The sequence below is a fragment of the Sciurus carolinensis genome, chromosome 16 (genome assembly GCF_902686445.1).
Source record: "Sciurus carolinensis chromosome 16, mSciCar1.2, whole genome shotgun sequence".
Classification (NCBI taxonomy): Eukaryota; Metazoa; Chordata; class Mammalia; order Rodentia; family Sciuridae; genus Sciurus; species Sciurus carolinensis.
In genome coordinates, this window is record NC_062228.1 from 33,634,813 (window position 1) to 33,650,779 (window position 15,967).

Consider the following 15,967-nt stretch of genomic DNA (forward strand, 5'->3'; position numbering starts at 1 on the left):
GAGGTATTCAAGAGGGGTCTTTGAGTTTGGGACATGGGATCTGTGAGTGTGTATGTGTTGGGGTTGTGAGCGTGAGCTCTCTGTGAGTGTGGAGTGCCCATGGGACACAGGCCTGCTGAGTTGTATGGGGGACCTAAGAGGAGTTGCTGCTTCCATAAGGGTCCCAAGAGGCCGCCCTCCATACCCACTCCTTCCTTCTCCCCCTGGGGACACTATGGAGATGAACCAGAGGACTCTGGAGCCCTTTGGAAGCCAGGAGAGTATAAGGGGGATGATTATCACCATGGAGGTGATAATCCAGAAGGAGAAGCACCAGCCCCTGAGATGCCCACAAGGGGGTCCCGTGTGGCTCTGGGGAAGGTGGGAGGTCTGGATTCCCTGCATGTACCTTGATGTCACCAGCTGTGCTCACCCCAGCACACCCCAGACACTCAGGCCAGCTGAGCAGGACACACTCCCCAGGCAGAGTGTCAAGACATGCAGGCAGTTCCGACGTCACCAGAATCTCTCTACACGCTGTCCTTTCCTTCAGAACTTACTGTGCCAAGTGCCACCTCCCCTTCCTTCTGATGAGAGCTCTAAATAATACTTTGGCCACCTGCCACCTGAGGACACGACTCCCCGACCTCCTGCCCTGGGAGCCCCAGCCCCCATAGTGTGCTGCCAGGTGTAGGGGTGTCCTGAGGCCCTCGCCCACACCAGAGGCTCAAGCTACACTCACCTGCAAACCCGTTTTGATTGACATGTGAGTGCTTTACACACAGAGGAAGTTTGGTCTTTGAAGAAAAATCTAGATTTCCAGTTTCTTGGCAAAAGCAGAAGCCCTGGCGACCCTGGGCTACCTGCCCACGGGTGGCCATCCCCTGGCGCTGACGTCCTCTGCCCCCTTCTCCATGCAGTTTGCATTCTTGAGACTTTCGGTTCTGACTGTGCCTTGTTGCTCTGCACCTGGGCTGGGCTGCTCTTGTGGCAGTGGGACGCCAGCCTGACCGCGGCCTCCAGCCTGAGACCTGGTTTGAACACACAGCTCCACATGGTTGGAGGAACCCCGCCTGTGCTCATGGATCACCAGGAATTCATCAGCCCTCTTTCCTGACACAAAAATTCCCTGAGAGTTTGGTGCCCAAGCCAGTAAGCTGCTTTGGTCTTTCCTGTTTTGATCAAAAGGGCAGATTAGCCCTGAGGTGGGAAGAGAGGGCCTTGTGAGGTGTCAGGAGAGCATCCACCAATGTCATTGTCCCCCCTCTTCCACCCTGGACCCTCCTGGAGGTTCCGCAATAGGTAGGCTTGCTCAATCTGCCTTGGCTGTGTCAGGCTGGAATCGTACCTTCCAGAGGTCTTCCAGGTGGGCCTTCCAGCTGAGCCTTCCAGGACTCATGCTCCTTGAGGGCAGGGGACTGTGGGTTAATTCACATTTGAGATGAACTGTTGACCTGGGTCCAAGCAGGTGCTGCCTGGTGTGGTTAGTGCAGGCTTCGTAGTAGTCCATGAGATTGACCAAGCCCATGCAAGGTCCTCAGAACTGAACCTGGGACACCATTGCTGGAACTGTCTATTCCCAGTGCTAAGCCCCGAATTTGTCCCCAGGGTCCTAGCCAGCCACCAGGGATCCCTCTCTGGAAAAACAGCAAGAGCTGCAGTGGCCAAATTAACTTGGGCCCTGGGATGGGTTATGTCCACCCTGTCACCTCAGAGCGGCACATCTACAAGGAGCTCTGGAAATATTTCATCTCCTTTTCCTTGTGACAACAGCCACAAAACTCTCACTTTCCTTGTGCAGCTGTGAAGGTCTCCCCTCCTGCCCCCGATTCTCTGCTCATAAGCAGACCGCCTGGGCCCATTTGCAGGCTGACGTGTGCTTCCCCTGAGTCTGCAGTCCCCTAGGCAAGTAATGTGAGTTCCCTTGTTTTGTTGGGTGACTCTAAATGGGAGCCTGTTTACAGGCTGGGTTCCTTAATAGAGGCTTCAGTTCCCTCCTAATAATCTATTCTCTGGTGGGTTTTTTTTTTCAAAATGCAGCAGGACGGAACCTGTCCCTCTGGGATTTTATTGGATTTTTTTCCCTACATTTTCTCCTGTGTTTTCATGGGATGTTTCCATCCCATGGTTCTGTCTTCTGTGTCCTGGGTGCAGGCAAGAGGGGAGTTCAGAGGGAAGGCGCTCTCCTCCCTGCGGACTTCTTAGGACAAAGAAACCCAGGCAGCGTTGTTTGGCCCCCTTGGAGAACCTCCAACAGAAGGAGTCTGGGTCCAAGGCTGTTTGGATGTAGCTCCTCCTTATCTGTCCCCCAAGGCCACTCTTGGGTCCCTGAATCTGTTCCTGCTCTTGTACCTCCTGGTACAACCAACCCTCCTGCCCCCTAGAAGTTGAATCTACCTCCAGGCCAGGAGATGCTGGTGCACCCAGGCTCTCAGAGATGCGGCACTTCCCTGCCTGAGCCTTGTGACGCTCACTTCCTGCTGCTCTGGAGTGGCAGACGACAGGCTGTCTCCCTGTCTGGAGGCAGAGACAGGAAAACCTCATGCACATCCCTGCACACGGATCAGCTGCTGTTCTTCCTCTGCCTTGTAGAATGCTTCAGGGTTTTGTCCCAGGCCAGTGGGTCAGGGGCCTTACTTTGATGCCAAGGGTGGGTGTCACCGCTGCATGACCAAATCTCACCCTGCCCTTGGTGTCAATGGCACAATACCTGCTTGCCAAGGTGGGGACCGCTGGGGGAAGTGGGGTGCATCCACATCGTAGCCCGGGCCCTGGGAGGGGAGTGGCCGCGTCACCGGGCAGGCATTTGGAGGGAGCCTTGGCCATTGCTCACTCCTAATTTTAATGACGTGCATTAGCTAAATTGTGTTCTGAGTATTCATTCAGGGCTGTTTATGGTGCGCTCTCGAGTGCGCTTACCGTTTGTCAGAAGTGCAAACTAGCGAACATACGAGCCTTTAAGACAGGCCATCTGTTCGTCTTAGACCCTTGGACGATTGTCAAATGCTTCTAAAAATAAGTGCTCACAAGCAGAGAGGGGCTGCCCAGGTGATGCACAGCAGAGAGGGGAAGCAGCGCTGCCTGCGTGTGCACCCTCCCCAAAGGGAAAGAGTGCAGTGTGCGTGCCGGGGAGGAGGCTTAGCCAGGGACCAGAGGCCTGGAGCCCAGGGAGACACAGACCCCGCTGAGTCGCCTTTTTGGCTGGAGGCATGAGCTTCTCCCTGTGTCTTGTGTCTCGTGTAACTCCACAGCTCAAATACCTTCGATGGCTCCCCATGGCCCAGATTTAAGGGCAAGCTGCCTCGTCTGGCATCACGGAGCCTCATCAATAAGGCCCCCGCCTTCCTTTCCAGGCTCGTCTCCGCAGCACATGCCCTGCGCTTCTGCCAAGCTGAATTATTCATCGCTCCCCCAACATATGCTGCACTTTTCACATTTCACAGGCAGAGCGGTGCCGCGGCGGAGGGGGCTCTGTCGACGGGCCACGGAGGTGCCCATCGGCACTGCCTTCCAGCCGCAGGCCGGAGCCTCTCCACGCCTCGGCCTTCTCAGATGAGCAGTAGGGGTAATCACAGCGTTTCGCTCCGGACACTGTCGTGGGGCCGGAATAGTGAATATGTGTGAAGCGTGGTGCCTGGCAGGAGGGGCGAGCCCACACTGGACGTTGTGGGTGTTGGTCACATCTCCAGGCACTTTGTGCAGGTGGTATGTCCTGCCTGGAAAATTCATTCATCTCTGTGTGTTCACCAACACACATGTGCGCACACACACACACACACACACACACACACACATACACAGTGCAAATCCTAACACAAGCTCTCCTTCAGCTTGCTTCCTTAAGCATCTTCCTATCAGAAGTCGCCTCTCCGTGGTCCTTTTTGTGGAATCCCACCCCCTCCTCCAGCCACAAGCTGGGAAAAGGCCAGAAAGTGCCCCTCTCTATCTCTCTGTCTCCCCCAGCCACCTCTTCTGACTCTTGCACAAGGCCAAGCTCCTTGTTTGTGAAATAAGCAAATAACAGAGGCCAGCCACCTCCCTGCTTAACTCCAGCAGGCCTGAGATTTTAGCCTGGTGCATCTGCCTTTGCCCCAGAAACTGGCTCTGCATGGCTAAGAGGACTTACTAAGTTTGTGCACTTGGCCCCTGCCCTTGGAGAAAGGCCATTGTAAAGCCATGGTGGCTGGAGCCATCCAGGGAGTGGCCTAGTGGTGGGAGTGGGGAGGAAGGGGGTCCTCCAGAGCCTGCTTCCCATAAGGGAGCGAGAGGAGGTGTGGGGTTCAGGTGAAGGCCTGCTGGAATACAGGGAGAACAGGTCGATCGGAAGTTCTGGGGGTGAGGGGCTAAGTATTCTTGTGCCCTTAGTCTGCTCTAGGGACTCAAGGGCCAGAGCCAGACCTCATTCTCCAGGGACAAGTCTTGCTTTCCTGAGTGTTAGACCCTTCAAGGCCACCTCTGCACCACTATGGAGCACGAGTTCCCCGAGGGGGCTGGGGTTTCTCCTCCAGGATGCTCTGTGCCCAGCCTCGGACACAGACAGGCACTCTGGAGACATCTGTGGACTGGGTGAGTGGGTGAGCACACACCTCCTCCTCCCCTGTGTCTCACTTGGTACCAGGAGGCAGGGGAACACAATGACCTGTAGGTCTGATATTCTACCTGGGGGCAGGCGGGGAGGGGTCATGAGAGTGGGGGCTTCATCGGGTGCCCGCTGCCCAGGAAGAGGACCACCCAAGACTGGGCCATTTCAGGAGCACTCCTCAGGCCTCGCCAGCCTTCGGGACAGGCAGGAAGGGGCAAGCTGGTCAGTCTATTAAACGTGGGTACCCTCCCAGGGGTCCCAGCGGGGAGCAAGCAGCCCCTCCATCCCAGCCACCTGTCTGGGACACCCGTAGGGAGACCTGTGCAGGACTTCCTTGTGGTCAGACCTAGGATAAGTTATATGCACATTGTCTCCTGGGTCCAAGGGGCACCTTAGAAGAGGCAGCCCCAATCCCCAGAGGTCAAGGCATGTATTACAAGGCCACTTGGCTGGTAAGTGGCAGAGGTAGGATTTGAATTCAGGACTCAGCCCAGCCCAGCCCCACTAATGCTTTCTGCCTGCCTTGAGGTCACCCAGGGCAGGGGCTGGGACTTCATAGACATTTTGTCATCAGGGTGTCTGGTACTCAGGAGGAGCCACTATCAAGGACATCTAAGAATGACCTGCAGTGCAGAGAAATTTCTCCAGCCCACACCTGCATATCCCAGGATGTGCAGAGATGTCTCACTGCCTCATGCCACCATAACGAAGCACCCCCAGTCTTCTCCACTGACACTGGGGTAGGCGGGCATCAAGGGGAGACCAGTTGGGGTCCCTGCCAAAGAGCAGGAAATGGAGCCAAGGCCTGGAGCAGCAGCCCTGTGCTGGGGGGTCCTGCTTCTGCGCTTCCTGGGTCGTGGGGTGTGGAGGTGGGCTGAGGCAGTTGGACCCCAGCTGAACCTCCATGTGGCCCACTCCGCTTGTGTCGGTGCCCCGAATGCCTGGCCCAGTCCCTCTGTGCCCAACTTAGACTCTAGATTGGGTTCAGGATCAGAAACACCTTGCTGCTGAATTCCCAGCAAGGCGCTTGTGGCTGTCACCCGGCAGGGAGTCAATAAAGCTTTGTTGAGTGAATGAACGAAAGAGGGTAAGTGAATTCTGGGCTGGTTCCCTTGAGAGGCTGAGCGTGCGACAGGGAGCCAGCTCCTGAGTCATGATTTCCACAGAGGGCTTCTTTTGTGGGCCTCAGCAGGACCCCATCTAGGCCTGACCCCGACACTGGGAGTGTGCAGAGCTCTGTGCCCACCCGACTACCCCTTGCCCGTCTCTGACTCGTGGCCCTATGAGCCAGGCGGAGGCTCCCAAATCAGGCTCCACCAGAGACCACAGGAGCACGTGGGCGATTCCCAGCCACAGCCGTGGCCACCACCCCTCCCATCCCCCGTTTTATTTTCCTCACCTGCTTCTCTGCCCCACACCTGTCTCCCTGGCAGGTGTGGAGGCCAGGCCTCCGTCCAGGCTCTTCCCCGTCCTTCCCCCACCCCCACCCCGATGGCGCTGGGAAGAGTTCATCTGCAGGGTCGGTAGTATCTTTAAAAAACGATTTTCTTCTCCAAGGGGCTAAATATAGCAGAGGCATAAACAGAGAAATAGACATTAAGCCAGAACGCCCTTGTGAGGACCATGCCGGGTGGAAGCGCTCTTACAAAGGCCTCCCCGCCACGCCTCCAAGCCGCAGGGGAAGGGGCTTCGAGTTTGTTCAGGATTGTTGAACTGGGCCCTGGTTTGGAAGTGGCTCCCCTGGGGCTGCCCAGGGTGCGCATGAGGAGGGAGTGACAAGGGTCCCCGCCACCCCCTCTGCCCTTGGAGAGACGGCCCTAGGCCTGTGGCAGAGCTGACGCCCTCCTCAGCTGAGCACCTGGTCCCCTCTGACACACACGCTGTCTTGGTCCTGCCCAGCCTCCCTAGCCGAGCTGCCATCTGCACCACAGTTGCACAGACGTCTGGGGCCTGTGCATCTCTCCCCTCACGTCAGACCCCTCAAGGGGTGAACCCAGCTGGAGTCTTTCCCTACCCCTCACTGTGCCCAGCCCAGAGCAGAGCATCCAGCAGGTACTTAATAACACAACGCTCAATGAATTTTGGTGCCCAGTTCCCTTGGGGCATCAAGTTTTGACATTTCCATCTGCTGTGACATCCTGGGCTTTTGTTCTCATTTAAAAAAAAAAAAAAAAACAACAACGCAAACACACACATAACTTCAGGGAAGAAATTTTTACCCTTCCATCTCGGAACCATCTTGGAGGAAGCTCTTGAGTCTAACCTGGGAACCACCTGCTGTGGCTCTTTAAGTGAGAAGGGCCACTGTTGCTTTCACCTGGAAGTGGTATTTATTTCCAGTTTCCTAGCCAGTGGTCCTGGGCGTGAGTTTCCACCTTTGGGATTTCTAAGCCAGCAGTTCCCAGCAGAGCCAGTGTGGATGATGTGTCACACTGGCCTTGTGCTTGGCATCCGGCAGGAGGCTGCCTCATCAACCAGAGGTCCCCAGACGCTGCCTTGCCCCCTTTTGGAGATGTGTGGTGCTCAAGGATCTTGTGAAGGTTAAATATGGTGTTCAGCGTTCTGCTGTCTGTGAGGGAGTCCACACAGGTGGGCACTGTCTGTAGTCTACACTCCCGCCCGCCCTCCAGGTGACCTGTGTGCTGGCACCACCCTGGGCCTGCAGGGCCCCGGCTCATTCCAGTCTCCTGTCTTTGTGCCGTTCCTTCCCTTGCCCTGCGCTCTCCACGTTCCACGTGTCTGTCCTACCAATAAGCTCCTTCGCTTGCTCATGAATGCGCTCAAAAATATGGACTGTCTTCATGCCAGGCCCTAGTTAACTTGAGACCAGGAGAAGAGCTGCACCTGGCTCTCTTCCTAATGCCCCCTCTCTTCCTGCTCACAACCTCCCACATATGAAGAAGGACCTGGCTACACCTGATAGGCTCGGCCTCTCTTGGCTCTGTGGGCAGAGTGGGGAGGTGAGATCTCCAGTTTGTCCCTGAGCAGCTGTGTCTGCCATGCTGCCACTGGGCATTGGAGGCCCAGGGGTCCTGTCAGGATTGTGTGCCCAGCATTAGGCTGGGTGCTGGGGGGATGTAAAAGGAAGGGATTTTGGCAGAGGCCAGCCTCCAGGAAAGGAGGGAGGGAGCATGAGGTACCTGGAGGGGACTGTGGGGTGCAGAAGTGATCTGTGTACCCAGAGGACTTGTGAGTGACTTGGTTGAGAGGATCAAGAGAGGAGGTGAAGGGACACAGAAGAAACTTGGAGCTAGAAGGATGGTCTGCACAGGATCAGTGGGCTCCCTGCAGGACTAGCAGGCTGTCCCTGTGTAAGTACAAGGAGAGGTGCCTTGGCTGGAGGGTGGGGGTTCCCATGGAAACCGCCTGCATCCCATCTGTGGCCCCGGACAACCTGCCTTGTGCTCTGGGTCCATTATACCCCCTACCAAGATGCCAGGCCATGCTGCCAGTCTGGGTTTGTGTCTGGTGCTGGTCTGGGGTACCCATCAGGGTGTGGTTGCCTGGTTCAGCTCCTCCTGCACCCCAGCTGGCTGACCTTGGGCTGATGATTTAGTCTCCCTGAGCCTCGATTTTTCTCATCTTATGATGTCCCACCTTGTTGGGCTGTTGTGAGGATTGAAAGTGATTCGCCTGCAACACAGGTACATAGCACCCATGCCTGCCAAACACCAGCTACGCAACCTGCCCTGATATCCTTGGCACCCAGTGCTGCGAATATCAGCGGGCGTTGCAGCGGGCGTCTGCTCTGTGCGGATGGAGTGCTGGGGGCTGCCTCTCGCCTGGCTGGAGAGGTCAGTGACACACCATGGAGGCCACTGCAGTGACTACAGTATGAGGTGGCTGCCACAGGGGACTTGTGCCTGGGAGCAGGCACAGTCCCATCTCAGCCCTGGGCTCCCGGCCTCCAGGAGAAGCTGTGGGCATCCTCTCGTCCACTTCCCAGCCAGACCCGGAGCCCAGGAGAAAGAGGCAGCACCTCTTCTTCCCCCTAGTGGTCAGCGGCAGAGCTGCAGGCCACTGCTCCCAGCCTGTGAGGAGTCGCTGGTTGGGTAGCTGGGGCGCCCAGCCACAGGGGCAGGAGCATCCCTAAGAAGCTTCACCCTGGATCAGCGGCACTGTGCTGCTCCACACAGGCCACTCCATCCTCTGGGGACTTTGCTCCCTTTCTGCATGGGTCATGAGTTGGAGCCTCACCTGAGGCTTGGATGAATTTGGTCTGGATTTGCAAGCCAGATCACCAAAAAGAAACAAAAAGCCTGGGTTCTCAGAGGCCAAATCCCCCCCTCAGCCCCTGGCTGTTGGTTCCTATAAAAACAGATCAACACTGCTGGCCGACTCTGGGTGGCAGGAGGGAGGATGTGCCTTGGACTGTGACGAGTGGGAAGCATTTGGCTCCAGGGTCCCACCTGGGCCCTGTGTTCCCAGGTGAATTCAGCCAAACTGCACAACACCCCCCTCTTCTGGCCCGAGAAGTATCACGTGGCCACACGGGCAGACTCCCAGAGCCCGGTGGCAACAGGCTCCTTCCAGGCCCCTTCCTGCTGGGCGACCTGTCCCCTGCCTAGGCTGCAGGCTCCGCAGCCGCCCACTGCCTCTGCATGTCTGTGCCCACTCGGGTGTTTCTTGGCCGGAGAGCTGTGCAGCACATCTGCCGTCTCCCTCTGCTAGGCTCTGAGCAGCCACGGGGAGGATGGAGAGGGGGACGTGAGGGCAGCCTGCAGGCAGTCAGAGATAGCTCCCTCCTTGTCATGAGATGTTTTTAATTCCTGCCACCTCCCGGGCATGTCTCCTTTCCCTCCACATAGCCCATTCCCGTGGTAAGACCTGAATGGCCTAAAAAAAATACAGGGAGCCCAAGGTTGGCAGCAACCAGAACCAATCCCAAGCCCCCGAATCAACGTGCAGTCTTGGCAGCTGCGTCCCCGGAGCACTTTTTCCGTGTTGCATTTTGTTTGGTAATAATCGAGACGCTTTTCCGCGGCTCTCGGCGTCAGGGCCCCGGGTGGGAGGGGCCAGCACGCTCTCCGTTCTTCTGCCCTCACACGCGTCTCCTTTCTTCGCCTTTGCAGAACCACACGATGAGCCAGCACGCACAGTGAGGGACCGCTCGACAGGACACCTCTCCGCAGAAGGCTTGCCGGAGACGCCGTGGGGAGGGCCATTTGAACATTACATCCAATCAAAGTGTCATTTGCAACCCAGATGTAAAACTCTAATGATTTGGCCATGAGGCGCTGCTATTATAAGCAGCTGGAAATGAATATTAATGGCAGAGATTAAAAGTATTCCATGCTCAGTATTTTTTATTGTCCTGCTACAGCTAGTGTGCTTTTAGAGTTTCCGCCGCAGACTACATTTCTAGTGTTAGAGAAACCTGCTTTTTGAGGCTATTGTCCTTTGTTCCTTCATGTATTATATTGATAGTTTTTAAAAAAAAAAAAAAGGATTAGTGTGATTTTTTTTTTTCTTTGCTTCTTTATTTTTCTTTCTTGTTTTTCTTTCCCCCCCTTTTGGTTAACTACTTTTTAATTGCAATTCTAGGTAATTGTGCATCGTGATGTGATTGCTTGGCTATTGTCTGAATATTTCCTCTTAATTTTTTAATTAAAGACTAATGCTTTGATTGGATTTGCCAGTTCACCGGACAGTGATTAAAACTATGTAATGAATATAATCGGTTTCAGTGCAACTGGATGGTCTGCTTTTAAATGTGACTTAATCTGACTGCAGTAACTAGTACAGTTCAATAAAGGGAATCCATGCGATTAGCATCCGGCTGCCTGCTTCTCTCCTCCCCAGCCCGGGACGTGCAGGGGCTGTCATCTCCAGTGAGGTGTGTTTCCAGGCGAGTTCCCATGGGCTCACACATGCCCCTGGGGAGCAGCACACAATAGACCCTGCTTCTTTTGAGAAAGAAGAATGTAGTAACCTAACACAGAGATCGAATGAGCTGGCAGTTGTCACACCAAAGTCAGAAAGGAAACAACCCATAGAGATAAAACACTCTGATTTTCTCACTCCTAATGGGGAAACTGAGGCCCAGGAGCAATGGGCAGTTTTTCCAAGCCCAAGCAGCAGGTTGCCCACTTGGCCATGATGCTTTCTTGCTTCTCCCTCTCAGGGATGGTTCTCCAGTTGGTGAGCAAATGGTCAACCCTCACCTTGCCAGGGCTCCAGGTAGGACTTAGGTTCTAATTTTGGCCAGGGCCTAGGGAAATGGCAGGGGCATAGGGCAGCTCCCAGTCCTATAAAATCCAGGACTGGGGACTCCAGAGTGGAACTGGATGAGAGTAGAAGGTTCCCAACTGAGACCTATCACCAGGACTGGAACTAGAGTGAGGCCAGCAAATGCCCCCATGTGAAATTTCGGGAGTTGTTGGTCCCAGGAGCCCAAATGCACCTGTAAGCCCAGAGGAGGAGCGTCTCTTCCATTCTGCACCCTGGTGCTGGTCTGTCTCGCCTACTTGTTGCCCTACCGGTGCCCCAGGGGCCCACCCTGCCTCCGGAGCCTCCCCGGCCGCCTTCACATCACCTCCCACACCTCCGTCATGCTGGCGCTTGGCTGACTCACCAATCAGAGGCCAGAACTGCACAGGGAAGCCCTTCCTTGCTAACTTTTCACAAGGGGCAAGGAAATTGGTTATTACCCTCTGCAGAGCGGAAATGAAACAGGCAGACAGATTGCACCTAATTATAATGTAATACTAAGTCACGGGCGTGGAATTTGGAGCAATTATACCCATCATCTCGAAGGCTCCCAGATCAAGGGGTTTCTGGTGACCTATAGGAGTCCCCTTCCTGTTGCCTCAGGTAACATTCCCACACAGATGGAGTTTGCTATTTTTTCAAAAAGCATTTTCACCTGCAAAGCACAGAGCTGGTCCCTGCTAAGTGTCACCCTTAGAATTCAGGGCTCCTGCTTCCTGAAAGCTGAAGGCGGTGGACTCCAAGTCGCAGCCCCCAGGGGCTTGGCTGTTTGGGGAAGCCCCGGGGGTAGGCATCAGTGTTCTCCCAAGCCTGCCCAGCCGCAGACGGGGCTGAGTTAGGCTGCCACACGCCCACAGTCAAACCTGCCTTTGAGACAGTGCTGAGACTGTAGATGGGACCCTCCTGTCCTGGGGCTTTTGCCACATCACCAACTCCGGGTGCTCTCCAGCTCTGGATTTATCCTGAACTCCATGGAGCCCAGGTGAGCCCTCAGTAAGTACCAATAGAAGATTTGATTTGACGGTTGGTGGCGTAGGGCTAAATTAGTCACTGCCCCCATTAAAAATACAGCAGGGGGTTTAAGAGCTTTTCACGCCGTGTGGGAATCAGCAGCGAAGCCGGCTGATGCCTTGGGTAAGGAGAGAGGCGGCCTAGGGGACTGCGAGGTAATGAGGTTTATGGCGATGACAAGGCAGCCAGGGAACCCCACCGACTCCCCCTCGCCCTGGCCCCATTGTTCTCTGGCTGGCTCGGCCCCCGCCACTTTAGCTGAGAGCCCCTCATGACTTCAGGCAGGGAGTGGGTTGGCGGGGGGACACCAGGGCCCTTCCTGGGACTTGCATTCTTCAGCGGCAGGTCGTACTGGGGTGGGGGAGTAGTGCAAGGTTATAAATCGGTGCTTTAGGGAGTCCTGCTTCCTTCCAGGCAAATGATTTGAAGCCGGGATGAGCTGTTTCCCCGCTCGGCTCCAACGGGCCTGGGAGGGTCACTGGGAGGCCCGTATGAAATGATGCCTGTCGAAGGGCTGGCTATGAGAACCATCAGTGGCATGGGGGTCATTTGGAGGACGATGGAGCCAGGCCTCCCACACAGGAGGGGACCCCTCAGCCTAGAAGGTGCAATGGAATCAGCCACTAAATAATTTGGACTTGACTTTGGGGAGAGGGTGGGGTGACTGTGGTCCAAGGCTGCTGCATTTGGATGTGTGCATTGTCAGATTCAAGTGACTCTGTGGGTGGAGGAGTTTTGCCCAGGCTGGGAAATGAACCAGGAGTCCTGGGCCATGGTCCCTTGTCATTGGGTACATGCCCAGAACTTCCAGAAGTAGTTGGGTAAGAGTTTTGGTCTCAGTGGAGAAGCTTCCCTGGGGAGAATCTTCTCCAGTTCCCCTTGCCAAAGTCCTTTTAAACTCACGGTAGGTTCAGTAGCAAACTCTCTACCTGCTTTTCTGTCCTCCTACAGTGTGAATTCTTTCAGGTGGGACCTGTACCTCTAAGTGTTCAGTAATTAGAAGGAAAACTCCGGTCCCTTCCCTCACCCACTCATCCACCCACCAGCATGCTGCTTTGTGCCAGGCATCCTGGGAGGAAGGCCCTGGGATAGAGAAAAGGTGTCCCAGGACCCCTGCCCTCCTGGAGCTCAGTCACATGACAGCCACCTACTGAGCAAGCCTATAAACGCATAGTAACACCTGGTCACAGTGCTGATAGCACAGTGCTGATAGGGAAATCTGACGCTGTGAGTGGTTAACGGGGGGGGGGGGGGGGGACCTGTGTGTTAGATGCAGGGGTGCATCTAAGAGGGAGGCCTTACTGAGGAAGTACCCTGAGTTGAGACCCGGAGACTGGATGAACTTGGCAGTTAAGCAGCAGTGGGAAGAGGGCACTGCAAACACAAAAGCCCTGAGCTGGAAATGAGCTGGAAGTATCCTTAGAAGTCTTTAGTCATTCTGTGTTTCAATTTCAGATGGTTTTATCCAAGTGCAGAGAAGTTCAGAGTCTTGTCCAAGGTCACATAGGTCAGGATACAATTCGGTCTCTAACTTGGGTGTCTTGCCCTTCAGTCTTGGGTATTTGGTTCCTTTATTGTTTTTATTATAACAATAAATGATGATGATGAATAAAATGGCATTGGACTATATAGGAGAGATTTTCCTCCTTTTCCTTAACAAAGTAACTGGCATTGAGCCAAACATGGGTTATCTTGAAGAGAGGTGGAAGCAGATTATATATCCGGTCCGTCCTAAAAGCTAGGTGTGAACTTACTGGTTCTATCAATGAGATATGAATAGAGGCATCTATGCAAATTCTGAGGATTCTTCTTTTTTTTAAGTTGTAGATGCACACATGCCTTTATTTTATTCATTTATTTTTATGTGGTGCTAAGGATCAAACCCAGTGCCTCACAAGTGGTAGGCAAGTGCTCTACCACTGAGCTCCAGCTCCAGCCCCCTGAATATTATTTTCTTTTTTTGCGGGGGTGGGGGTGCTTGGAATTGAATTCAGGGACACTCAGCCACATCCCCAGCCCTATTTTGTATTTTATTTAGAGACAGGGCCTCACTGAGTTGCTTAGCACCTTGCTGTTATTGAGGCTGGTTTGGAACTCGAGATCCTCCTGCCTCAGCCTCCCAAGCTGCTGGGATTATAGGTGTGCACCACCACACCTGGCTCTTGAGGATTATTCTTAAAGAGAGAAATGAGCTCATCCTTCTCTCTTCCTCGCGGATGGAAAGTGGAGGCAATATCTGGAGATCCAGAAACCTGTTTTAAACCATGGGGTAACTTGATTATCCAATTAATCTCCCACAGCTTCTGGTTCTTTCCCATCATAGCACTTGTGACCAGCCATTATGTATTTATTGTCATAGGTTGAAACTTGCCTTGAACGAAGAGAAACACTCTAAAAGCACTGGTCTCCCAGAGGCTTGTTACCTCTCAAAGCAAGTTCACAGAACCGCCCTTTTACAACTTGCCGTCGGTTTTGGTTCACTCAGGCATGCCAGGAGAATGACCCTGTGTGGCACTCAGTGTCAGAGAATGAGAGAGCTGACAGCACTTAGCACACACTGGATGTTTACAATTCCGTCTCCTTCGGTCTCTCTCCAGAGCACCAGGCCACCGAAAGTTCGCCACAAACAGCCCCTTGGCTCTCTCTTCCCTCATGTCTTTGCTAGCGCTCCCCCATCACTGGACGCTCTTCCTTTCTTGTTCACCTAGTTAACTCCCACTTTTAGACCCAGCTCAGCTATCTCTCTCTCTCTCTCTCTCTCTCTCTCTCTCTCTCTCTCTCTCTCTCTCTCTTTTTTTTTTGTAGTTGTAGATGGACAGAATGCCTTTATTTTGCTTGTTTATTTTTATGTGATGCTGAAGATGGAACCCAGTGCCTCACGCATGCTAGGCAAGCACTCTACCACTGAGCCGCAACCCCAGCCCCCAGAGAGCTAATTCTTGGCCAGAGTAAGACCAGGACAGTGAAGCACTCACCTCTGGAGCAAAATTTAAGAGGACACCAAAAAACACAGTAATCAAGAAAAATAATAAAAATGCATTATTTAGACTACAACCTGTGGGCTGGCTGCCTTTTGTTGTTGTTGTTGTTGTTTTTGTTTTAAAATAAAATTCTTGTGGAACCAGAGTTGGACTGGTCTGAGGCAAAGTGAAGAAGGGTAGTACAAATGCAGGGCAGGACATGTGTTTATTTAAACAATTACTATTTTCTTCACCATGAATTTTCTTCTCTTTTCTTCATCATCGATATTTTTGGTGTTAATTCTGATTTTCAAAAATATTGCATGAAAGTAGTTTTCTGGTTTTCTTTCTCCTCCTTTTTCTCCTCCTCTTCTTCCTCCGTGTATTCACTTAAATCTTATGCTCAAAGCAAATGCCTTGTTCATCTCACCCTAGGTCTGTTTGTCCCCAGGCAACCTGCCCTGACCCCTGCAGTTGGGTGCAATGCTGTAGTGGTAAGAGCTCTGGTAATAGGTGATACGTACTCTATCACTGAGCGCATGCACACTGTCTCTCTCTGGGAAAGGCTAGATTACGGCACAGGACAAAAAAGTTTCAAATCCTCAGTGGCTTAACACGACAAAGATTTATTTCTCATATCATATGTCCATCCTGGATCTCCAGGGGCCTTTCTTCATCATAGTCATTTAGAAGTTAGGCTCAGGGCAAACTGTGACAAAGTGCACTACCACTGACTCTTCACCTCCCTTCCACCTGTCCCTGACTATATTTAAGGGCAGATTCTGACTCTTAGTGAAGCCCAGTATATCCAGTGACCTGTACAGGAATTGGAGCAGGTAAGTACTTACCAAATCAATGCAGAAAATGAGTCTGAACGTAAATAAGTGACAATCGAAAAAGCCTAGGGAAGGTAAGTACAGATATGAAGACACCTGGGAGCTACAAAGGTGGAGTAAGACAAAGCTGGATTCAATCCTCAGCTCTGCCACTTAGTAGCTGTGTGACCTCAGGCAAGGCGCTTAATTTCTCTGAGCCTCAGTGTTGGCAAAAAGAGTGCCTACCTCACAAAGCTGTGAAACTGAAATGAGGTAAGAACGACTGTCTTAAATAACATCTGGCACTCATTGTGTGCCCGGCGTTATTCTAAGCACTCATTTAATCCACGCACCATTATAACGTGTATGCCATGCAGATGAGGAAACCAAGGCGGGAGTGGACAGGCAAA

At 53.4% G+C, this 15,967-nt stretch overlaps 1 protein-coding gene across 4 annotated transcripts in view; it reads left to right on the plus strand.

Annotated features, from left to right (window-relative positions):
- The window catches only part of Znf423 (zinc finger protein 423), a 314,481-nt gene extending 304,159 nt beyond the window's left edge, over positions 1-10,322 (plus strand). For all 4 annotated transcript variants that reach the window (XM_047529580.1, XM_047529581.1, XM_047529583.1 and 1 more), the window contains one exon: positions 9,634-10,322. In XM_047529580.1, the coding sequence (XP_047385536.1) occupies positions 9,634-9,663 (30 nt within the window). In that variant the 3' untranslated portion in view covers positions 9,664-10,322. The remainder of the gene's footprint in view (positions 1-9,633) is intronic.
- Positions 10,323-15,967: the final 5,645 nt, after the last annotated feature.